This window comes from Balaenoptera acutorostrata, chromosome 17, assembly GCF_949987535.1.
Source record: "Balaenoptera acutorostrata chromosome 17, mBalAcu1.1, whole genome shotgun sequence".
Lineage (NCBI taxonomy): Eukaryota > Metazoa > Chordata > Mammalia > Artiodactyla > Balaenopteridae > Balaenoptera > Balaenoptera acutorostrata.
Window position 1 is genome coordinate 10985719 of NC_080080.1, and position 25698 is coordinate 11011416.

Here is a 25698-nt window from a genome sequence, read left to right on the forward strand (position 1 = left end):
AAATAAATAAAGCTTATTCTCTAGAATAAACCACTAGAGAGGGAAATAAGAACTTTTCCTAATGCTTTGATGTATCCATAACAGTTTTAACATTTTTGAAAATGAAAGTTATAATACTTGCTCCATGACAACCTCACCATTGACATTTTACTTAAGTGCCCTTTTTCATGTTGGGCTATGATGGGTGCTGTACCAGAAATGTTATCTAACAGCAGTAAAACTGATCTGAGAGGAGAAAGAATCAGAATTATAAGGAGAACCATAAAATGTCATAAAAGAGCAGACAGTGTCTTCAGTTCTAAATCCAGGCAAGGCAGGGCCAAGGAAATAGTTAACTCTATTCAGTTATGAAAATGGGTGACATTTGCTGGAGCATTTTAATATTATGAGAATGAGTTGATATTTAGAAAATCATTTTTAGATCCTTGCAAGAAAGGTTGGATAGACTTCTGAGGAGAAGAAAATAAATTTTAAAATTCTATCTATCTGCTTATTTCCCAAGTAATAAACAAATTTTTACTACCTGATATGAAACCGTTGAGACTGCACTTGAGGCTAAAAGGATTTTTTCATATACATCAGGATACTATCACAGTCCCTTTGAAATAGTCACATTAATACAATGTGAAATAAGGGTTGTTACATGTTGTAATGTCTGGTTTTCTTTAACATTACAATATTTCTAGATAGTCATATAAGTGGGATTCATTTCAGACTCCTATTTGTTTATATAAAAAATCAAGAAAATTTGAATACAATGGCAAGCTTATAAAGCAAATTGCTTAAACAATGTGTAGCCCATTTATTTAGTTTGTAGCTAATTTATTTGAAGCATCTTCTAAATCTATCTGGCTTCAGTTTTATTTTGCTTTCTTATTTTTTGGTTTTGTATGGATGGAGTCAGAGTACTAGTGTCTTGGGAAAATCTAAATGTGCCATTCAGATTGCTGATATGTTACAAACAGGCGTTGGTTATGCGTTTCACCTTTCAGATGGTGTGTTTAGCTCATTTGAAGATGTTAGAGAAAGCAAACCAAGGTGTGGAAAAACGGTGAAGAAAGGCATCTGTAAGCAAAAGGAAGATGAAAGCAAGAAAGTATATTTCTTTGGGAATAACCCTCTATATTTACAAATGATTGCCTGATGGCTTGGAGGACTGGACAGAGAAAGAGCATATTCATGTTTATTTTAGAGTCTCTAGATTATGTTTTATTTTCTCCCCTTTCACATTTGAAGCTAGTTTTTCACCTCATTCAGGAAAACCTAAAAAAACTTAGACTCCAGAATAGGATTTTGGTTACAGGGAGGGGATAAGTGACAATTTCTGAATCACATTTTTCAGGCTGATTTAGGTTTTTAAGTGTTTGGTAACTTTTTAAAAACTAGTTTGGACCCTGGAATTTGAATGATTGAAAGTTTATTAGCCTTTTCCCAGAGTTGGGTCTTATTTCATTATTGCCTGCCTTTTTTGGTTTCCTTTTATTCTACGAAAATAATCCTTAAAACAAAGAATTTCTAAGAAAGCTTGTCTGTGATATTGGAAACATTTTGGTTTCTTTTTGTGGCTCTAAAAAGTATCAAGGCATAATATACCTAACAAACATACATTGTGTCATTTTTTCCCCATCTATCCATATCCATTGCAAGAATAACGAAGACTGTATTATAATAGGTTTAAAGTATCCATGGAGTTGAGAAGGCCACTCTTAGCATTTCTGGGTCCATTATTCTGAATTTCATGGACTGTACCAGGGTTTCCTGTGTTTGCCCAAACCTATATTTTAATGTAAAAATAATACTGTTGTGATTTTTTAAAAAATCTAACTATTTTTATTCTTTGGATTTTGAAGGCCATCCAACATCCAGCAGATGAGAAGTTGCAAGAGAAGGCATGGGGTGCAGTTGTTCCACTAGTAGGCAAATTAAAGAAATTTTATGAGTTTTCTCAGAGGTTAGGTAAGTTGAAAGTTTTGTCATTATGACTTGCCTAGTGAAAAAGACAGTTATGATACTGGAAGTTATTTACAGTATTTTATGTTCATATTGCTAAATTTGTATGTTTCATAGGTAAAGCAGCTTGGTAGACTATGAGATTATAGCATAATCTTCCTATCATCCTGTTCAACCAGGTGTTCAATTTATTTAGACCATTTTCCTCAACAAATTTTGACTTCCATACGGAAATTTCTGATTTTTTGCAGCCTAAAGGGTGCTACTATGGGAAACAGCTTGGTAGAATTTCTCTCCAGCTCCATAGCACATCCTTTCCCATATGTAAGAACTAATCCAAGGTCTCCTGGGTTATTTAGATTTTTGTGTTCTTAAGATCATGGCTGATTATGATCGGTTCATGTACCTAAAACTGTACAAGATGAGAAATAGGAAGCTAATGTTATATGCGAAGTTATCGAGGGAGTCGTTAAGTAACAAGAATTCATAACCATCTGCTTCTTCCCTCACATGGGAAAAATTATTCAGAGATCAGAATTGTGCCTTTAATACAGTGAATAAGCAAAATTGGAGTTCTTTTTCTTGGAGAAGGAGGAGGCAGAACAGGTAAGATTTAGCTATTTAGCTGCTTGTGTAATTTGAAAGATGTAAATTGGAAGAACTTTACTTTGTGAAGTTGAGAGCATAGGGGAGGAGTGGTATAGATGTGTGTCAGAAATTTGAAACATTTCAGTTTAAGTTTTTGATACGTGTTTTTATATAGTTTTGCTTTTTGAATCATATAAATGTGTTATATATTCAAATAAGTACATACAATTTGATAAGGAAACCAGTACTGTAAGATAGAAGTCAACTGGGGGCTCATAAGCTAAATTTAGACCTGAGATACGGTTTGTTTGGCCCGCATGGTTTTTAGAAATTCCTGATTAATTGCCAGGTTTTAAAATTGGTAATTATTTGTGTTGTGTGTGTTTTAAGTCTTCGGTTGCTTTGGAAAAATCCATAGCTTAGCCAGCAGTTGAGCAATGGATCTGCCTCTCAGTTGGCTAAGCTAAGTGGCAAACCGACTCTGTGTCCATTAGTTAGGGCATGTGCTTTCTAGTTTGCAGTGGGTCTTTACTGCATCCTGGTTTTTTATATCTTGCTCTCTTTATGTCTTTATATTAGCTACTTGGCCATTTGTGTTTACAACCTCTGCTTCAAAGTTGAAGTTCTATTATTATTATTTTTTTAATTTGAGCTTTTTATTTTTTTAAGTATTTATTTATTTTTGTCTGCGTTGGGTCTTCGTTGCTGCGCAGGCTTTCTCTAGTTGTGGCGAGCCACGGCTACTCTTCGTTTCGGTGCGCGGGCTTCTCGTTGCGGTGGTTTCTCTTGTTGCGGAGCACGAGATCTAGGCGTGCGGGCTTCAGTAGTTGCCGCGTACAGGCTCGGTAGTTGTGGCTCATGGGCTCTAGAGCGAGGGCTCAGTAGTTGTGGCACACGGGCTTAATTGCTCTGTGGCATATGGGATCTTCCCGGACCAGGGCTCGAACCCGTGTCCGCTGCATTGGCAGGCGGATTCTTAACCACTGTGCCACCAGGGAAGTCCCGTGAAGTTCTGTTTTTTTTAAAACGCCCATATTTTTTAAAAAGTAAGAGAATTGCTATTTTTCCTTAGATGCAGTATACACTGTTAAATGCAAAGACAAATAATAGTTGAGATAGAAGTGTTTGTGTAAATTGTCCTTTTCTTACTAGAAATAAGAATTATCAATTAGTTTCCTCGAGCATGACAGTCAGTTCTTTCAGTCAAGTGTCTACGTAGTCTGTAGCTTTGTAACCTCAGAGAGCCTAGGTCTTTTCATTTTAGTTATCTTCACTACTTATTTAGAGTTTTGTTGTGTTGCTAGTTCCTAGATGCTTTTGAAGTTAAATTGCTTTAGATGTTGCTCAGGTCCTACTCAAGTTCATCTTGGTTTCTTAGCATTTGCCAGTTAAAAAAAAAAGAATAATTATAAAATAGACCAAACCCATCAGGCTTACATATTTTCTCATATTTTAACTACTGGAATTACATCAGTTTAGTGTTGTGTGTTTCGGCACAGGTGCTGGGTTCCATTTCAGCAGAGGATATAGTAACACAGGTAATAGTAGAAAGCTGTCAGTTTTTTATTCTGTCATGTGGGAGCCTTGAACCTTCATTGTGTAGTCTAGGGCTTCTGTAAAGGTATGAACAAAGTACAAATTTAAGATCTGGTGGTTTACTCCTCATCTCTCGGCCAATAACCTGGTTTATAATGTTTCCAGTTTCCTTGCTGACAGGGTACATGTCTTTGCTTGCATGTGATAGGAACTCAATGTTGAATGAGTGAGCAAGTGATAGATTAATGAATACGTACATCTGATATATCAAATATATGTCGGATATTCAGGAGAAGCAATAATAATGGATTTTAGGCTTTCAAGGCATAATGGCCCGTGTTTGAATTCCTCTGTTTGCAGTTATTAGCTGTGTGGCCTCGGCTACATCATTTAAATTCTCTGAGCTTCAGTATCCTATCTGGACCTCCAGTCAGTTGAACCCTCTGCTTTAAGTCCACTTAACCTCTCTTGTCTCTTTTCTTCCTACCTCACTGTTGAGCCAGAGATGAGGATAAACACCACAGACAGTACACAGAGCACCGCACAACTGTGAAGATGCACGTGGTCCTTCAGAATTCCAAGATGGTTGCTTGGTTCAAGCACTGCAGATAAACCACGGGGTGTACTCCAGAAGAGGGGCCCTGATCCCTTGCTGGTTTGCATATTTGTAGACGGACAGGGAAGGGACCACTTGACTAATTTGGAAGACACTGAGCTTTGCCAACATGGTTTAACCTTGCTGGCACGGGAAACATCCTGTACTTGCTTGTTTCAGTCTGAGGCCTTCCCAGTTGAGGCAGCTATCTGAGCGAAGGTTGTGTGGCCAGACGGTACATAAACTGCTTTGCGTCTCCTCAGTCTTCCTGTTCCAGGGGCTTATAGGGGCCACCTCCAGGGGTCATAGTGAGTGAGTCTATCCAACGTGTCGACCCCTTTTCACTGGGCTAAATTTATCAAAATCTGTTCAAAAGGTTCTGAAGTGCCCACGACAGTGGTGGTGTTACCTTTTGGCTGTCTCAGAGCCCCCGCACTCCATATCCTTTGGGTTCTCTTCTGGGGATTCAAAGAGTGCTCTTTGATAGTGGATGGTTGGCAGTTGGTGAGGATATATGGCTCTCGTCTGTAAAGGAGCCTTCTCTTCCTAGTCATCCGTTGTTTCCCCTTCTGGATCTACTTTGTGGACTGATCTGTCATTACTTCTCCATTCAGTCTCTTCCTTGCAGCCTTCTTACGTAACTTTGGCTTCTGCACTGGTTTACCAGCTAATGTTTTCCAGAATTTAGGGCTTAAGTAGTCCACTAATTTCCTCCTTGCCATCTACCTTTTGTAAGAGTCATAACCACATGATTTTGTTTCAGGAGCTTCATCAGAGAGACCAATGCCTACATCATCTCTTCTTTGACCTCCCTTTCTTTCTAAGTCAGCCAGAGACCTGAGCCACCTTCTGAGAGCCTCTGTCTCTGATTCCCCTCTTGTCGCAGGGCACTGTAGTCCAGTAGGACTGTCTTGTATCAGCAGAGGGCCCCAGGCTGATCTAGCTGCTTCAGAGGCAAGTAAGCAGCCTTACCATTTTGAGTTTCTCTTTCATGGCAGATGTGGCACTGGGGACTCCAGCCGCTCACGGACAGAGGCCCTCCCCGGTCACTGGCCATCCCAGGTCAGCCATGGCCCGACTCACCCCTCGGTGTGGGGCTGAGGAGTGTCTCCCATGCCCCGGAGCGGTGAGCACTGTAGATGCTGGACTTCACCCTGAGGCTGGATCAGAGCCAGGAAATGAGAATTTCTTTTTTCTTTAACAGCTTGTAACGGTATTGGTGTTTTTTGTTTTTGTTTTTAAAATGGTTTTTCCTGTTCTCACATCTCTCAAACTTTGTTTTTCCACTTACATTAATGCTGACACGTGAGATGAGTATTGGGAGAAGTAAGCCATTTTTCAAAAGAGCCAAAATTTTTTTCCTTTTAATTGATCCTCACATCCACTCTTGCACCTCTATAAGCCATCCATACTCCCACAATGTGTTCTCCACACTGCAGATGAAGTGGAGATATTAAATGCTAATCTGATGATGTCACTACCCTGCTTAAATAGTTTCTCCAGGGACATTTTGATGACATGGCCAGGGTGCTTATTAATGTGGCACACAGATGGTCCTCATGTTGTTTTAGTCTTAGGTTCCTCTGCTTCTTGCCTTTCCATTCCCCTGTACTGGTTGTCGTGCGTTTCTCTACTACGTCACGCTCTTCTCAGTTCAGGATCTGGCTCCCTGCCCTGTTTGCAAACTCCTGCTCGTTCTTAGTGCACAGTCCAGTCTCAGCCCAGATGTCGTGTATTCAGGGAGGTCTTTTCCGGAGTCTTGAACTAGGTAAGGTCCCGTTTTTATACCTGCCCACGGTGCTGTGCCCTTCTCCTTCTTAACACATATCCCAGCTGTAGTAAGTTGTCTCTCTTCTCTGTACAATTAGGCTCTGTGTGGGCGTAGGGCATGTCCATCTTCATCTGTTTCCCCAGTGCCTGGCACATGTTAGACCATCAATACATTTTCTGACTTACTATAAAGAAAAGGATAGTAGCTATCATTTGGAGTTACTGTGTGGATTACAAATGGTGTCTAGCTCAGTACCTGCCACATAATAGACACATAAGGAGTACTTACTGTTGGTACTGATCAGTAAATTAATCTTTTATAAGGTTGCAGAAGGCTAGTTAGAATGTCACTTTTTTTGAGAAACAGTTTATTATGGTGGAAAAAATAGGGCTGTGAAATCAGAAACACCTGGCATTTATGAGCTATACCCTTGGGGGTCTAACCTCTTTGAAACTGAGTTTATCCATCTGTAATGCCGACGTCATAGTTGATGGTGAAAGTTAAATGACAGACTAGGTTAAATGCATAAGTATGAATGTTGGTTCATAATTGGGTCTTCATAAACGGTAGAGTTGGTATTTTTTAAGTGAAAGGTTGATGATCTGACATAAATTTGTTATCACTAATAAATATTTGTTTATTAATCTAACATTTATTCATAAATGTCAGATGACCATCTAACTCTGCAAGCTCTTGTTTTCTCTGAATAGGATCTACCATTGTTTTCTGATTCTGCAATCTGTAACTGAAATAGTTTGATTTCTGTGATTTTTTTTTTTGAAGTGCAATCAGTATTTCCATTTTTAAATGGAATATAAAATAAAGTGCTACGTCTGGCACTCCAAAAGTAGCAGTTGTTTCAAAGGAACAGTTTTATTTATATAATAAATTAGAAAATTTATATTATGGTCCTGAGATACCAAGTTCTAAAACACTCAGAGAGCTAATTATTAAAGCAAATATTTGGTTTCCTTTAGTAACTGAAAGAAAGCAGTTTGTGTTTATAAATAAACAGCATATTCAAAGTATGTGAAGTTGGTAATTCATTCACACCCATGTACCGATTTGTCTCTGTGGCCACAGTGCCCCTGAAGAAGTTACTCAGCTGTAGTAACAGTTACCATTTCATAAAAATCAACACAGTAGAATGTGAAAATAATATAAAATTTGTCCTTTGATCCTGGTATCTCATTCAAATTCACATTCCGCATGATTTTGAATTTGTGTTTACAGAAATTGAGTTAGTCACTTCAGGGTTTCTATTCTAGTTAACAGTATTCAGTTTGAGTGTTACGTTTAGATAATCTGGCTTTTAAAGAGACCTTACTTTTATGGGAATTGAAATCAAAACATTTTAAAATCGCTCACGGTTTAATAAACAAATATCAGATACAAGTAACATTGTAATTTTTTTATTCTTTAGAAGCAGCATTAAGAGGTCTTCTGGGAGCCTTGACAAGTACCCCGTATTCTCCTACCCAGCATCTAGAGCGAGAGCAGGCTCTTGCTAAGCAGTTTGCAGAAATTCTTCATTTTACACTCCGGTTTGATGAACTCAAGGTAGGATTGTCCTGCTGGTCCTCATTGTTATGGAAATCAGGAGTCTTTCAAAGAGCACTAGGAGGAGATGCCTGGAGACCTTTTTAAAATGTGTTTAAATGCCTGCTGGTCCTTAGCAAAAATGCAGGATTTAACAATTATGCAGGCCTTTTGGTATATACATAGCAAACAGCAAATTACCCAATATTCAGTTTTCATTTTTTAATTTATTGTACTTATTTATTTTTTGGCTGCACTGGGTCTTCGTAGCCGCGCACAGGCTTTCTCTAGTTGCGGCGAGCAGGGGCTATTCTTCATTGCGATGCGGGGGCTTCTCATTGCGGTGGCTTCTCTTGTTGTGGAGCACAGGCTCTAGGCGCGTGGGCTTCATTAGTTGTGGCTCGCGGACTCACTAGTTATGGCTCGCAGGCTCTAGAACACAGGCTCAGTAGTTGTGGCACGTGGGCTTAGTTGCTCCGCAGCATGTGGGATCTTCCTGGACCAGGGATTGAACCCGTGTCCCCTGCATTGGCAGGCAGATTCTTAACCACTGGATCACCAGGGAAGTCCATCAGTTTTCATTTAACTTCATTTTAAAAATCATTTCTGAAACAACAATATTGACTTTTTCTAATATATTTTTTTCTCCTCATCCCCACTTTTTTCAACATTGTTCTATATAAAAATGTTAAGATATTTTTTCTTTCTCTCTCCCATCCCCCTCCCTCCCTCCCTCCCTCCTTCCCTCCCTCCCTCTCTCTCTCCCCCTCCCTCCCTCTCTCCCTCTCTCTCACCACCCTCCTTCCTATCTACCTACCTACCTATAAATGTCCTTTTTGCTGGAAGGAGTGAGAGTGTAAAGAAAGAAGCATTAAATTCCATATCAGGAGACCTTAGCTCCACTTTAGGCTCTGGCACAGTAACCAATTATGAAGCAGGTCCTTTGACTTTTCAGCACCTCAGGTATCTTGTCTAGAGAGTGGAAGAGCTGGATTCCTAACTGCAGCATTTTATCAACATTGTATCATAGACAATTATTCTCTTTTATTAATACTTTGAGCACAAATGATTTGTATATAAAATTTTAGTCTGTTTGAAGACTGCCCTGTTGACCATATATATACTTTATTGTAATAACCCAAAATAAGTGCCTACACATTCCTTTTTGTTTTTGTTTATTTGGTAATATCATTTTTGGTAAACAACCTTTTAGTATATTACCTGAAATTAATGAAAAGAAAGAAAGAAAGTATACTGACTGTGACTGAAAAACAGTGTGCACAGTCTTCTATGTTCAGTAATGACTGAATACGGTGTTATGTAACTTAAGTGCAGATAGTCATCTTGGATGATAACGGTTTTAGTTCTTAAGATGATATTATAAATTAGGGAATGTTACTTAACTAATTATAACTATTTAGTAGATCTTTCGCTTAATTTGTGTACTATATTTAGTAAATAATACCTTTTTCTTTCATAAATATCTTCTTTAGATGACAAATCCTGCCATACAGAATGATTTCAGCTATTATAGAAGAACATTGAGTCGTATGAGGATTAATAATGTTCCAGTAAGTTAATGCTTTGAATTACAGGGTGGTAATAATAATTCAGCTCTCAATTTGTTCAGTTTAATCTTTTGTTCATGCATTCATTCATTCAGATACAGCTAAAGCTAGTAGTAAAGTTAGTAATTATGGGCATCCACAGCTGTGGGAAGAAAGAGCAAAATGTAGCAAACCATGTTGTTTTTACCTATTTTTCTACCCAGTCCCTTATTCCATAACTAATTCAGTAAAATTGCTTTTTGCCTATATAACATTGATACTTACAAAATTCCTCTTTGTATTCTCATTTTAACTGCACGAAAATTGTGTGAATTAGTGGTTATGAGTTATTTGTCCCCATATTCTTAGAATGGAAGAGTCCTGGGGAGAAATTGACCAGGGACAGGAGAAATACTAACACTGGCAGGAAGGGAAAGTGAGGTCCTGGACGTCGAGCATGTCCGTGTGTGACGTGGCTGTGCGAGAAATGGCTTCTGTGCCTGTGCTTGGCCAGCATAGCATCTCTTCTGGTTTGTTAGCGTCTTGACTTCTTCTCGTGTTAAGCTGTTTAATACCCTTTTCTCCAGGACGTCAAATGCCATAAGTAAAACCTTAAATATGAAGAAAATACTATCTTTTTCTCTAGATATTTTGAGGACCTATCAATATATTGTGCTAATTGGTATGAAAAACAGAAAATTCCTAGGGTCAGGCCTGGCCTCAAGTAGATAGTTTAATAAAGAAATACTATATAAGATTGTAAGGAGTGATAAGTGGCATAAGAGGTTAAAAGAAAAAACAACCAAAGGAGACCATTGAATAAATATTTTATGAAGTAGTTGCTCTAAGACAGGCCTGGATTGGAAGAAAGATTTCTTTTCCATGAAGCCTCTGGTATATGCATTAGTTTGCTTTTGCATAGACCGGTTTCTTCTGTGAGGCTGACCTTATCATCTGTCTTTTTCATACTCACCATGTAAAATAAAATAAAATACAATCACCCAATCCTCTGTTATAGCCATCCTGCCATGCTTCAAGGGCAAAGGCATTGAAATCATCTTTGTACTGTCTTTTGCTCTCAGTAATTATAGGTAAATCCAGTCGTTGTCAAGTGACATCTCTCTCACATCTCTTCACTGCCCCCCTTTCCATCTCTTTGTACTTCTATCCCAGTTGAGAGCCTAATACGCACTCTCTTTTTGGCAACCATTCTATAATAGCTGTAGAACTTATTTTCTGACATACAGTCTCTTTTTGGTACAATCTGCCCACTATCATTAGTTAAATTTATTTAGAAGATTGACTTAATTGTTATTCCTTCTTTTGACACTGTAAGTGGCTCCCCATTACATATAGAAGAAAAATACGACCTTAAGCTAGGACTTCACTTACTCTAGGATTCAGTCCTACCCCAGCTTTGCTTTCCAGCCCTTCTTTCAGTAGTTGCTGTCCCTTATTACACTGACTACATTGACTTACACTCTACCAAGCACTTGAAAGCGTGCTCTTCTGCCCGACTGGTTGGAATACCTTGTGTGCCTGCCCATCATCACCTACAAAAAAACTCTTCCATGAGTCCACTTTAGTTTCTTCCAGTCTAACTTAGTCTTCCCCTCACCCCCTCTTTCATCCCTTGTCTCCTAGCATGTTATTGTGGCTGCTGTGTGGGTACTTATGTGCTCCTAGTAGAGGCAGGTACGATGTCCTAGGCATCGTTCCATTCTCCATAGCATTTAGGATGATCCCTTGTGTACAGTAGGCAGCCCATCAAGGTTTTATTTAATTGCTTAATATCATTTAAAATATTTTTAAAGAAGTTAATCTTTTTAAAAATGGCTTAATATTATTTTTAATCTTTTTATTTTTAGAGTATTTAAGTATTGTTTGCATTTGAGGGTCTACAATATAAGATTATTTATTAGATTAATTTAACAAGCATTAGATGGGCACCCTGCCTAGGCTCTTTTATAATGTTATTTAATAACTTATGAACTGATAACAAGTGTCTTTATTTTCCACACAGGCAGAAGGAGAAAATGAAGTAAATAATGAATTGGCAAATCGAATGTCTTTGTTTTATGCTGAGGCAACCCCAATGCTGAAAACCTTAAGTGATGCCACAACAAAATTTGTATCAGAGGTAAGCATTGCCTAGGAAGTTATTCTTTGTGTTGTTACTCTTCTGCCTGTCTGAAGATAGGATGATCTGAGCGAGACCATGACTTTAAAGACCATCTAAGCTGATAGACTGAGATGCACTTTGTGCACTGGGTCTGGTCCTCTTCCCTGCGGCCCACGTGTGCACATCTACCGCCTATTTGCAGTCGCCCCTTGGATGTATTAGCCACACCTCAGTAGTACCATGACCAAACCGAAGTCTTTTTTTTTTTTTTATTTTTTTCAAACCGAAGTCTTGATTGTTTTTCCCAATCCCGCCTTTTCTCCAGTTTTCCCTATCTCAACTAACAGTAACACTGTGCAAGCAGATAACTTAAGGATTATCATCCTAAATTCCTTCCTTTATCTCACCCCCTATATCCACTCCATCAGGCAAGGCAGTCTTATTGGCTCTTCTTACAAGATGTACCCTGAATCTGAAAACTTAACCCTTTGCTACCTCTCCAGATCAGCCCACCACTTTTCACTTGGATTTCTGCATTCATGCTCTGACTATTATTATTTCTTCCACTCTTGACCCACTGCAGTCCTTTCTCCAAAGAGCAGCCAAGTAATCTTAAGACATAAACCACATTCCCTTCCTCCTCTGCTTAAAATGTTTCCAGTGACTTCCCAGTACTTGTAGGATCAAATCCAAGTACCTTGTGGCTATGAGGCCTTGTCTGCATATTGTGGTTGTTTCCACTCAGCTCTAGAATGTAAGGGCTTCTTGGGAGAAAGGAAGCTCTTAGCTGTTTTGCTCATAGCTGTATCCTCAGAGCTTAGGACAGTACCTAGAATCTAGTGCATTTTTTAACAAAATTAAGAGTAGGAACCAAATTTTAAAGTTGCTAATTTTTCATGTTTTGCTAGATTTTAAATTTTTCTTGAGTAATAACTGTTTGTCACTCTTACTTTTTTTGTTCTCCATACACTTTTACAGAATAAAAATTTACCAATAGAAAATACCACAGATTGTCTAAGCACCATGGCTAGTGTGTGCAGAGTCATGCTTGAAACACCGTGAGTATTCACTGATCTTTTTCACTTTAACAGTCCTGTTGAAATGATTGTCCAGATGTGAATAAGTTGTATTTGGACGGTGGAAATAAAGTATATCCCAAGTATGTAATGCTAACATATGAACAAAACTAAAATAATTTGACAGCTTAATGTAAGTTCTAGTTAAGCATATAAAGTACATTTGATCTTCAGGTGTGTCAGACCAGTCAGACTGACTTAGACTCTTCAGAATAGGGATTTTTTGGGTGCTTTTTTGGGAGTAGGGGAAGAGCTTAAAAGCTCGTCTGGTTATGCCTCTCATAAACATTATCGTTCCCTTTTCATAGAGAACTTTGCCTTTTTTTCCTAGAGGGCTAGAGTTGTTCTACTTATCCCTTTCTCTCAATATTAGGTCTCAGTCTTCTTTTTTTTTTTAAACCCAACACTCACCTAAATTCTCTTCTGGGTCCCTCCTCTCTCTCAAGCCATTTGTAACATGTACCACAGTGTTTTCTGTCTGGATTTTCCTGTCAGCAGGCAGAAAGAATTCCTCCTGTGTTCCTGAATAATATATGGTTTTACTAGATAACTTCAGTTTTTGTGGAGCTTTTTATTTTCCAAAGCACTATTTTATGCTCATCTTATTGGAAAACTTTATGAAGTAAGAGGGCAGCTGCTAATCATCATATTATCATCATTCTCATTTAGGGGAGTAGGGTCCTGGGAAATGAAGGGGCTGATGCACAGTAGCTGACCTCACACGTGTGCTTGGATGTCTCCATTTCTGGTTCTGGACTCTTTCTGCTATGCCATGCTGCCTTTTATGTAGACAAAAGTGCTATTTCCTTTTTCCTATTTGAGAGAAGAATATAATTGAATTTTAGGAAATTAAAATCCAGTAATACAATAATGTGTTTACATCAACTTAGCCCCTAAATAGCAAATGTACTTTCTCTGTTAAGCTAGTGGCTTTTTCATCATATTGGTGATGACAGCCTTTCAGAGCAGCCATCCCCAAACTTTTACTTTGGGCCACTTTTTTTTTTTTTTTTAATAAATTATTTAAATTTTAATTTATTTTTGGTTGCGTTGGGTCTTTGTTACTGCGCACGGGCTTTCTCTAGTTATGGCGAGCAGGGGCTACTCTTCGTTGCAATGCGCGGGCTTCTCATTGCGGTGGCTTCACTTGTTGCAGATCACTGGCTCTAGGCATGCAGGCTTCAGTAGTTGTAGCACGTGGGCTCAGTAGTTGTGGCTCGAGGGCTCTAGAGTGCAGGCTCAGTAGTTGTAGCGCGTGGGCTTAGTTGCTCCGCGGCATGTGAGATCTGCCCGGACCAGGGATCAAACCCGTGTCCCCTGTATTGGCAGGTGGATTCTCAACCACTGCGCCACCAGGGAAGTCCCTGGGCCACTTTTGATTTCTCTAAAATTGTCTCATCTCCGCTAAGCAGAAGGGGTAATATACCAACGTGCATAGAGAGACCAGAATACGTAAGTGATAACTGCTCCACCCCCGTCATTTCTCTGGGAATCTCATTGCAGAGAAGGTGGGGCTATAAGCTTAGCGTCCCTTTTAGATATCAACAGAATACAACTTTGAGCGTCAGTCAGCTCATGAGTTTGTGATGTGCCTCATCCATCCATATCTTTTCTACCCTCCAGGGAATACAGAAGCAGATTTACAAATGAAGAAACAGTGTCATTCTGCTTGAGGGTCATGGTAGGCGTCATAATACTCTATGACCACGTACATCCAGTGGGAGCATTTGCCAAAACTTCAAAAATTGATGTAAGTTATATTTGTTTTATATAATTACCAATAATTTCCATAAGTGGAAACCATAGGCTTTTATTTAAAGAGCTGGCAAGCTGCACTCTGTCACAGAATTTATTTTTATAGTTTGTGATAATAGTGGATTTTGGTTTCCTCTCTCTTGCGGTATTGCGGTATTTCTTATAGCCTATATACAGATGGAATAGAATGATTGAAGGATAACTGTACTGTCTTTTAGAGTATCTCCTCAATACTGATAAGTGACACTTCTGCATATTTGGCAATATATGTAAATAAATAGTCAGACATAAATTTTTTTTTATTGTATCCTTTCATTCCTTTGGCCAAAGCCCATTTTAAGTGATTTACTTACAAATGTATATTAAAAGCCAGTCGAGGTGCCTCAGTGAAAAAAGTTGAAGACTGCATATTTTCCCTCCTCCTCCCAGTCATAATGTTTTGTGGCTGTAGCCTGGGTTTCTCTACTTTGTAATTTCTCTCCTCACTCTCACATCTGGTTCATAAAAATTATAACCTGTGTTTTACTGAGAATTGTCTTCCAGTTACCCCTTGACAGCTAGTTTCAGGCTCTTTGCATTTCAGGTGTAGACTACTGAGGACTAGGCAGTCTTCTTGCCTTCGCTTGTATCTAGTCTATGTAAAGAGAACTAAGTCAGCATTTATTGAGTGATTACTGTGTCCCAGGAATTTTAACATTTGTTCTCTCATTTAACTCTGAAAATACTCTTAGGATATAGGTGTTATTTTCCCTGTACTAACAGAGAAATAAAGTTTAGAGAGGTTTGTAATATAATTGCTAGTGAATGGTACATGAATTCTGAACCCACATCTCCATGGCTTCCAAAGCCTGTGGTATTTCTACTGTGCTATGCTTTTTCACGATAATCAGGCTCACCTTCCTTACAGATCATCTTCATTGAATTGTTCCCTTTCGAAATAGCCTGTAACAAGTCCCTGCCGCCATCCCCATCAGTTCCAAATGAGTCCTCCTGGCTTTCGAGGCCCTCTGTAAACTCCCCTGTGCGAGTCATCTCGGCCCTGCCAAATACTGTCCTCTGCATGTGATGAACTTTATTACTTTTGTCATGGGGTTCGTCTACCTGGAAGGTGTCTTTTTTCCTTACCAGTGTGTCCATTCCGTCCTTTAAAAGGCTACTCAACACCTTTTCCAGGAAGTCCTCCCTTTAGTAAACCCTTAGTTTTCTCATTAGTGTGGATGGTGCTTCAGTTTGTCTGATTTGGTTCCCAAAAAGTTTTGTTTGATTGACAAACTGAAAATAACACTTGGGTAGATTTTTTTCCCCTATTCTAAGGATAATTATTTTGACATTTCTAGTGTGTAATTTCTCATGAGTGCATAGTTATGGAGCTGGTTTAAGTATTAACTATTTTGAGAATGAATGTTAGATGAAAAATCGATGTTTTACCTTTTCTGTTTCCTTTTCTACTTAGATGAAAGGTTGTATCAAAGTTCTTAAGGACCAGCCTCCTAATAGTGTAGAAGGTCTTCTCAATGCTCTCAGGTGTGTATACATGTAAAGGTATATATGTATAGAACAAATGTATTAAGAAAATGCTTCAAAATATGAATAACACATGAATATAAATGTTAGAAATGTGAAGATCTCATTTTGCTTATTGATAATCTTGCTTTCAGATATTGGTTACAATATTTTTATAATGAGTGTGTGTGTTTGTGTGTGTATAAATTAAAATAGCAGCTTCATTTCTTTGCTAAAGAGTTTGGCTTTCACTTTTTGCCCCCCTTGAAGCAAGGATTGCTTATATTTTGTTTTTTAATGAAAATAATTGTAAATAAGATTCAGAAAACAGGAAAATTTAAAGAAAAAGAAGGAAATAATGAAACCTCACTATTTTGAAATAAACCACTATTAACATTTTGGTATATATCCTTCCAGAGTTTTTCTTTTTTAAACACTTGTATATAGTCATAGCTCTATATAATAGTTAATCTTTTTACAAAATAATACCATACAAACTGTTTAATAACTGACTCTTTTCCCTTAATATAGTATAATTACATTGCTGTGTTCATAATACAGATCTCTTATTTTTGTGCATTTCTTTTGTTTTTTTTAAAAAAAGTTATTTATTTATTTATTTATTTATGGCTGTGTTGGGTCTTCATTTCTGTGCGAGGGCTTTCTCTAGTTGCAGCAAACGGGGGCCACTGTTCATCGCGGTGCGCGGGCCTCTCACTGTCGCCGCCTCTCTTGTTGTGGAGCACAGGCTCCAGACGCGCAGGCTCAGTAGTTGTGGCTCACGGGCCTAGTTGCTCCGCGGCATGTGGGATCTTCCCAGACCAGGGCTCGAACCTGTGTCCCCTGCATTAGCAGGCAGATTCTCAACCACTGCGCCACCAGGGAAGCCCCCTGCATTTCTTACAATATTTCTTACAAGGAATATAAAGTAGTCAGTCATTATTTGATGTCTTCTCAGCTTAGACTTACTTGATTTAGTTACTGAAGCTCCTAAGAATCCTATAATATTTTTAAATGAAAATATCAGCACATTATAACATCTTGACTACAGATATTTAATTGGTAGTATAAATTCCCTAACATAAAAGATGATTTGCTTGTTACTTGATTATTTTGTGTTTGAACACAAAAATTATATGAATGCAGAAATATTCATTTAGTGACTTTTTGAGGTCATAGGCCATCTTTGCTTTTCACTGCAGTGCATTGTAGTTCACATAATAGAGTAAAATGATTTCCAACTTAATATTATATTCCCCACATGTTTTGTGAGCAAAACAGATTGTTATTCCTTTTGGATACTTAGTCACCTGGTAAGTCATAAAGCAAAATCTAGGATGTGTCATTTCAGCTGAGTGGAACCATGAAATTATTTTATTAAGATGATGAAAAGTATTCTATAAGCAGTGACTGCTGAATAAAGGAGATGTATTCTAAACGAACACCAAACGCTTAAGGAACGTAATGTAACAACAACAAAAATTCTTATAATGTCAAATTATTTCAACCGTTAAGCCTATCAAAAACCTTAAGTTTTTACTCTGGAGAGTTCTCATTGGTTTTACCAGTATTTATGGTTTTGTGAATCTTTCCTACTTGGTCCCTTTCTGAGGACTCCCTGTGTCCCAGTCAGCCTGATTTTTCTCCCAGGCCCTTTCTTTCTGATTGGTTAGACTCTTCCAAAGCCAGCAAGTGACAGGACATTTTCTTATAGTAAGAGGTAATAGAGGTCAAAGAGGTTTTAGTATTACATATTTCTTTACCCTGAAGAGGACTGTGCTTCAAACATTAATTTAAAAACTCAGAGTTTACTTTTATTTTTCAAAGTGTAAAAGTAGTTTGGTGTAGGGAAAAGGAGGGCAGTGGCGGTGAGTGAAAGGGTGCTGAAGTCTCCCACGCAGCAATCTGTGTTTGAGGGAAAGAGGAAGAGAGGCACCACTGAGGCAAGAGCCACCTGTCGGTTTTAAGTTTTCTTTCCAAATGTATAATGGAAATCAGAAAATAAAAGTTTGTTGCAGAGATAACTCTTGAACTGTTTTTATTCATAGTGAAACACATATTCTGTGTCTGGTTCTTAATTTTTACCTGGGAGGTTTTGTAAAGTTTATCAGTATACTTGTTGCTATGTAGTAGTGGTTATAATTAGTATCATTTTTATGTCACTGTACCTTTACAGTGCAATTTCATGTCTGTGGCTTTATTGAATCTTTACCACAGCTTAGTGAGGTAGGTGTTGGGTATGGGGTGTTGGGGTATCTCCATCATACAGTAGTTACCTTAAGCTCTTGAGAGGCTTAAAGATTATATAGCTAATAGGCATTGGAATCTGTTTTCAAATTCAGGATTTTATTCTTGAAATCCCATATACTTGATGCTACATCACTGAGCCTTAGGTGTACCATGAGCCTGAGCTTCAGTGTACTTTGGAATTATCTGGATGGAAAGGGACATGCAGATTCCCAGGTTACCACCTCCACAGAGTCTCTTCATTAGGTCTGGGGTGGGGCTCAGGCACCTCATTTGATAAACACCCTGTCTGTTGTAGATAATGCTGAAATTTTGAGAAACACTGCTCAAACTAAAGCAACCTAACCCTTAATATGTTTCCCTCAGAGCAAAGAAGATACTGTTAAGAAAGCATTTTGGAATTCCCAAAGTGCTGTGCAAGTGCTGTTATTTCTGCCTCTACAAAATGGAACACATTTTTGCTGCATTATTTTCTTTTAGTGAATAGCTTATTTATTAGAGATGCTCACTCCATCATTTTCCTCAGAGCCAAGTTTCAAATAGGAGTGTAGTTGCATATATATACACGTTGCCTATTTTGAGTGCTTTTCTGTGGTAATGATATAGTTCCCACCAGCTTATACTATGTGCTTAGGAGAAAGCAACGAGCCATGTCTACATTTTACAGGTGGGGAAATGGAACCAAGTGTCTTTGATTAAAAGAGAGACAGAAAATGAAAGCTAGAGCCGGGAGTTAGGTTCAGTGCTAGATAATTGCCTTCTTCATTAAGTTTAAAAAGAAAGGTAAATAATAGTTGCTTTTCTTCAGTAGAAAAGTCATATGCACTTGGAAAAGGACTTTGTGTTTATGCATAAAGTAAAATAATACCATACATGTTCATACATTATTTTCACATATGTTAGATGCCATTGGCCTTTTCTTTTTTTTTTTTTTTTAATTAAATTAATTTATTTATTTATTTTTGGCTGTGTTGGGTCTTCGTTTCTGTGCGAGGGCTTTCCCCAGTTGCGGCAAGCGGGGGCCACTCTTCACCGCGGTGCGCGGGCCTCCCACTGCTGCGGCCTCCCCCGTTGCGGAGCACAGGCTCCAGACGCGCAGGCTCAGTAGTCGTGGCTCACGGGCCCAGTCGCTCCGCGGCGTGTGGGATCCTCCCAGACCAGGGCTCGAACCCGCGTCCCCTGCATTAGCAGGCAGACTCTCAACCACTGTGCCACCAGGGAAGCCCATTGGCCTTTTCTTGATAGGAGTGTGAGGATGCGACATGCCTCTGGATCGGCTCTGTCCAGGAGGCTCTGAGAACTGCTGCAGCTTGTGATCACATCCCTCGGGAGGAGCGAGAGCTCATATCTGGGTAGCGAGGAAAGCGCTCGCCACTCCTGCACGGGCGCAGTGCACTGCTGAGTAGTCATGCTTTACTCTGCAGTAGACATTTTGTCGTGCCTGTTACTTGGCTGTTTCCACTGTGCAGCTGTGTAAAGGAGATGGAAACAACAGAAATGAAGGAATGGATGTTGAAAATTCTTATTTCCTGGCATCAGTAGGATTATGTATAACGATATATACGTTATCTGCACTTGGGAAATAAAACAGAAAGGTTAAGTCTTTGCTACATCACCTACCACTTAGTGTAAAAATTCTCCCGTATGGAGTTTTCTTTCAGGCTGGCTGCTTAGCTTCTTGTCTTCCTTCCACAAATACTAATTGAGTACCTGTTACGTGCCAGGCTGGTGTCTGTTCAGCAATACGAGAACAGTATGGAGGTGACCTCTGAGTAAAATTGTAGAGTGTATCACAGACTTACTAAAGCACATATTTGTCTCTTTACTCTCTAAGGATTTACTTGAGTTGAGGTACTTTCTTCAATTTCTAAATTGATTTGAAACGAATGTAATGAGAATTGAGTTTAAATTTCTTTAACAAAGAGAGACCATCCATGTGTATCTGCTTAAAGAGATACATTTCTTAAAGATACGTGAAATGCTTGTAAACCAGGTTAACTGATCCAGCATTAAAGTTCTGTGTGAATTATCTCCAAAATGTATCCCACATTCAGGCATTGAGCACCTGTTTCCGTTGCTCCGAATCTGGTCCAAGCCTTGGTCACTGGAACCCTTTCCCAGCCCCCTGGTTGGCCCCTCTGCTGCTCCTTCTCCCTGCACGTCCCCCTCAGCAACCAGAGAGGAGTCACACACACATCACCCCCTTGCCCGGCATCCTCCACTGGCTTTCATTAACCTCAGAGTAATCTCGAAACTCTTCACTGTGGCCTATAGTGTCTGTGTGACCTGGTCTTTCTTTGTCTCTAAGGCCCCACCAGTACTTTCCTCCTTTGCTCCTAATACCCCTTCTGCAGGAGTAGTGTATTATCATCTTTCTCCCTCTGCTAGGTGGTAAGCTCCTGGAACAGTGCCTGACACACAGTAGGCCTGCTTATTGAATTTCTGCCATTAAAAAGAATCCTATGGTGAATCTTCTCATAAAATACTAATCACTCTTAGGGATTCTTTTTTAGGTTCTTAATTTGCATTTACATACTTAAAACACATCTGCCTGGAAATAAGGCACTTAGAGAATTGAAACATTTTGGGATATGACAGAAATGTGTCATAGTTGAACTGTCTTAAATACAGAATAGAACAGGGGTTGGCAAACTTTTTTTTGTAAAGGACCAAAGAATAAGCAAGTATTTTAGGCTTTCTAGACCATGTGTTGTCTGTCACAGCTATTCAGCTCTGCCATTGTAGCAAGAAGGTAACCATAGACAGTACCTAAATGAATCAGCATGGCTCTGTTCCAGTAAAATGTGATAAACACTGAAATTTGAAATTCATGTAATTTCTATGTTAACACGAAATACTATTTTTTGACTTTTTCTCCCAACCATTTAAAAATGTAAAAATATGCTTAGTTCACAGGCCCTACAAAAAGAGGTGGTGGGTTGGATTTGATGCACGGGCTCTAATTTGCCAACCCCTGATATAGGACAACAATTATTTTCCTCTGAGTGAGAAGTTACTTTAGAATTTAACCAGGTAGTTTCAACAAGGTAGTTCTAAATAAGTTAAACAGCCATTGGATATTCTGTTTAAAAGGTGAGAGGAGCATAAGCTAGCAGGACCTGAACAGGGTTAAAGCTGGAATGAAAAGGCATAATTTTGTGAGAGAAGATTGCCTGGCCAGTTGCCTCTCTTACCATAATTATAGAACCTGATGCAGGTTATGTTTGTTTGTTTTTTAACTCCCTAAAATTGATGTTTTTTCCCTTTTAGGTACACAACAAAACATTTGAATGATGAGACTACCTCCAAGCAGATTAAATCCATGCTGCAATAACAGTTCTGGAATAAGCACCTGCTGTAGACAGAAGACAGTATTCTGCAGTGACTGAGAATGCACAGTTTTTAGTGATTGCAATTACTATCTCATTTACTCTTGCTTTTTATTTCTTTCCTCTGTTCCTCTCCCTCTTTTTTAATCATATTCTTGTTCTTAAGACTTCTTTTCTGTGCCAAAATCAGTAAAGTTATACTCTGAAGGGATGTTGTCCTTTCAAACAGGCCATCTAAGGCAGCTAATTATGCATTGCATTGGGGTCTCTACTGAGAAAAATTCTGTGACTTGAACTAAATATTTTTAAATGTGGATTTTTTTTGAAAACTAATATTTAATATTGCTTCTCCTGCATGGCAAAACTGCCTATTCTGCTATTTAAAAACCCTCAATGACTTTATTTTCTACTGCCGCTTTTTTCATGTGCAGCCAAAATGAAAATGTTTAAATTAACTGTGTTGTACAAATGGTACCCAACACAAACTTTTTTTAAATTAGTAAGACTTTTGTTTAAAGTTTTAAGTTTGCATTTTGACTTTTTTTGTAAGGATGTATGTTGTGTGTTTAACCTTTATTAACTAATGTTAAAAACTGTGATGTGTGCGTAGAATATTACGTATGCATGTTCACGTTTAAAGAATGGCTGTTGATAAAATAAAAATCAGCTTTCATTTTTCTAAGTGTGGCTTGGTTTACTGGTGTTTTGTTTTTAGGCTTCTAGAGCTTTCCCCATGTATATTTTTATGGAACGTATATACACATTACATATTTTTTCCTTCTTTTAGAGGAGGGCTGGGTCTTTTTCTTTTTTATCATTTTAATTGCTTTTAAAATCTTGCTAAGCGCAGTAAGACTAGTGATCTTGTCATACTTGACTTTTATCCTCGATTTACTCTTGTATGGATGTAGTGACAAGGAAAACTACACTCTTGCTTGATAGGCATTTTCCAGGAGCGAGAAGGTAGCAACTTGAAACAGAGTGTGGAGGAAGAACAGTTCTTATGACTGGGAGGAGAGTGAGTATATGAGGGAATTCCTGGGAGAAACAAGATCACTTGTTTCAAGTGACAAGAACAAGGAAAGAAACAAGGAAACTCGCATGCTTATTACTTGAAGATCATAAAGCCGTCATCATGAAATCTAGGTGTCCTGATGGGGAGAAACTGCTTAAAGCTTGTCTAGTTCACCCGTGCTAGTTTAACAGTTAACTGTGGGAGAAAATCCCAGAGGATTCCGTCAGAACCTTCTGGCTTAGTAGTGCCAGGTCACCATGCCCACAGCCCTTCATAATGGAATCCCTGTTGACCTCTCTGGCCTTGGTCTCACTCTCTCCCACCCACACCCTGCTCCCAGCCGGGCTCACGTGTGAGCTGCTCATATCGTTCCACACAGTGTCACGCTTCCGTAACTCGGGTCTGGCTGGTCCCTGAGCCTGTCATTCACTTCCTCCCGCGTGTCCATCTGATGAACAGCAGCTCTCATTTTTCAAGGACCAGCTTGTGTCACTTTGATGAAGCCTTTGGGATATACATGAGCCACCTCCTTCTAGGCACCTTCTAATAAGAGAGTTGTAATGAGTTAAATAGTGCCCCCTCTCCCAAAGATACGTGCACCTGGAACCTGGAGATGCCACCTCACTTGGGAAAAGGGTATTTGCAGCTGAAATTAAGTCAAGGATCTGGAGATAAGGCCATCCTGGATTACTTGGGGCCCCAAACTCAATGTAAGAGAAAAGAAGGGGAAACGGACACAGAGCAGAAGACCGTGTGAAGATGGAGGCGGGATTGCAGCAGTGTGTCTGCTAGCCGAGGAACCCAGAGTCGCCGGCAGCACCAGAAGCTGGAGGAGAGGCCTGGACCGTTCTCCCTGAGAGCCTCCGGAGGGAACCAACCCTGCTCACACCCTGGTTTCAGACTTACGGCTTCCGGGACTCAGAATAAGCTTGTTTTATGCCACCCAGTTGGGGGTAACCTGTTATGGCAGCCCTAAGACTCTAATACAAGTATCTCATCCAACACTGCTGATATTTCGCTGGACCTCTTTCCTGATACTGTGAGAACTTGAGAAAAGAGCCATGTCTGAGGTCCCTTCAGTGTCCCAAGGATCTTGCCCTCTGCCTGAATCTAAGTAGGTGCCAAGTGTGCGTGCTTGAATGGAGTGAATGACGTAAATTAAAAATAAGGCTGCAGCTGAAATAAAGTAATAACAGCTGCGGCCTTTGCAGTTGACATAGTTTGAGATCTGTACATTGGAGAGCAAGTGGAAAGATCTCTCAACCTCTGACCAGGGCTCAGCAAACTCGTCTGTGAGCCAATCCTGCCACCTGTTTCTCTACAGCCTACGAACTAAGAATAGTTTACATTTTTAAAAGGTTGACAAAAGTCAAAATAATATTTTGTGGCATGTGTAAAATATATGAAATTCAAATTCGAGTGCCCGTAAATAAAATTTTATTGGAACACAGCCTCAGTCATTTGTTTACATGTTACTTTTGGCTACTTTTGCACTACAGCAGCAGAATGGAATTCTTGTGACAGAGGCCATATGGCCCTCAGAGGCTAAAATATTTACTGTCTGGCCCTTTACAGAAAGTTTACCGATCTCTCATCTAGTTAGAAGAGCAGGTTTCTTTGAGAACCTAGTGTGTCGGAAGCACCGTGCTGCAGAGTGATACAAGGAGCCATCTCTGCTGCCAGGAAGTGGGTTTAATTTGGTCTAATATTTGCCCTTCAGATAGCCAGAGAGAACAAAAAGGCATCTTCTCACCTGCCGAGTCTGATCTCTATTCATGTCTGTCCTCAGAATGAAGGATAATGGGGCCGGCCATGGGCTCATCAGGAAAGAGGACCAGGATTAATTAGCAGGATCTGCCCTGTGTTCTGGAGGGAGGTGTGACTCCGTTCTGTGCAGGTAAATTTTCTGTCACCCTAAGGCAGCCTCCTTTTACCCCCTCTTCCCTCTAAAACACAGCCCGGTCGGTATCTCTCTACTCATCCTTTGTCCCAGTCCCCATGTCTCTTCCTTCACAGTGTAAAGTATCCATTGCATCATGTCTTCCACCAATGATACCCATGATGATCTGTTATCTGCCCTGTTTCTGCAGCCCTCCACCTAGATGAGTAGAACTCTTCAGTTGGCTGTTTCCTCACTTTAGAGATTTGGATTAAGAAGCACTCTGGGCTATTTTAAGACTGCTCCAAGTATTTTAGACTTGTCATAAGGATAATTAGCATTTGTGCTCAAACCCAGGTCTTTTGAGTTGAAATGCCATACTGGTTCCATTTGAGATTGCAGGAATTGCCAGTTCATAAATTCTTATAATCCCTTACAGAGCATATTTCACAATCTTTACGTGGTGATCCCAGAAGATGTAATGCAAAGATCTGTAGATAGAAACTCAGGAAACTGTCTGGCCTGAAGAATTGGGTTTTGGCCTAGATGGGAGAGGGGATGGGGCAGAAGCTGACCGAGAAGCATTAATAAAAGTCGTGGTGAGACTCAGAGCTCAAGGAGCCCCGCTTTGGGGTCAGGTCCCACACAGTGTCAGTGTGGTGCTAGAACTGAGTGGCAGCGTGGGATGGGGCCAGGGAGCAGTTCCCGAGGTGGGCAGTCCCCCTCAGGCCGGATGGAGGGTCCTGTCTGCATGGTGCCTCCTTGACTGGCCCACAGTCTCTGCAGGAGAGCAGGTCAGGTTTGCTCCTGAGGACACGAGAGGCACCTGCAGCGTCTCCCAGCAACAGCTGGGGGAGGTGATAACACTTTGAAGTTATGCAGGTGGGAGCTCAGAGCCACCAGGATTTGAATATTAATGCTAATACAACCACATTTATATGCACAGCTGTCATTAAATAATATTTGATCGAAAAAAAAAAACTCAGGAAATGCAAGCCATATCACTTCTTTGGAACTCTATTTTCCTAATCAGTAAAATGAGAATTGAGACAATATCTCTAACGTTTGATTCCGTTTCATATACTATGTGTCTTGTCTATACTGTCAGCAAAAGGCAGCATTGGTGTAAACAGTTAAAGTAAAACACAGACTTCAGAGTTGGTGGAGTTGAGTTTAACGCAGTGTGCCTTTGGATGAGTGTCATGTGTCCTCATTTATAAAACAAAATGCTTGAAATGTTTAGCCC

The 25698-nt window shown here is 39.5% G+C and overlaps 1 protein-coding gene across 11 annotated transcripts in view; it reads left to right on the forward strand.

The window, feature by feature from the left end:
• Positions 1-22241, forward strand: part of CYRIB (CYFIP related Rac1 interactor B) — a 153492-nt gene extending 131251 nt beyond the window's left edge. For all 11 annotated transcript variants that reach the window (XM_057532186.1, XM_057532185.1, XM_057532193.1 and 8 more), the window contains 8 exons: positions 1851-1956; positions 7864-8000; positions 9473-9550; positions 11550-11666; positions 12627-12706; positions 14348-14474; positions 15933-16003; positions 21500-22241. In XM_057532186.1, coding sequence (XP_057388169.1) covers positions 1851-1956; positions 7864-8000; positions 9473-9550; positions 11550-11666; positions 12627-12706; positions 14348-14474; positions 15933-16003; positions 21500-21563 — 780 coding nt within the window. In that variant the 3' untranslated portion in view covers positions 21564-22241. The remainder of the gene's footprint in view (positions 1-1850; positions 1957-7863; positions 8001-9472; positions 9551-11549; positions 11667-12626; positions 12707-14347; positions 14475-15932; positions 16004-21499) is intronic.
• The last annotated feature ends 3457 nt before the right edge of the window (positions 22242-25698 follow it).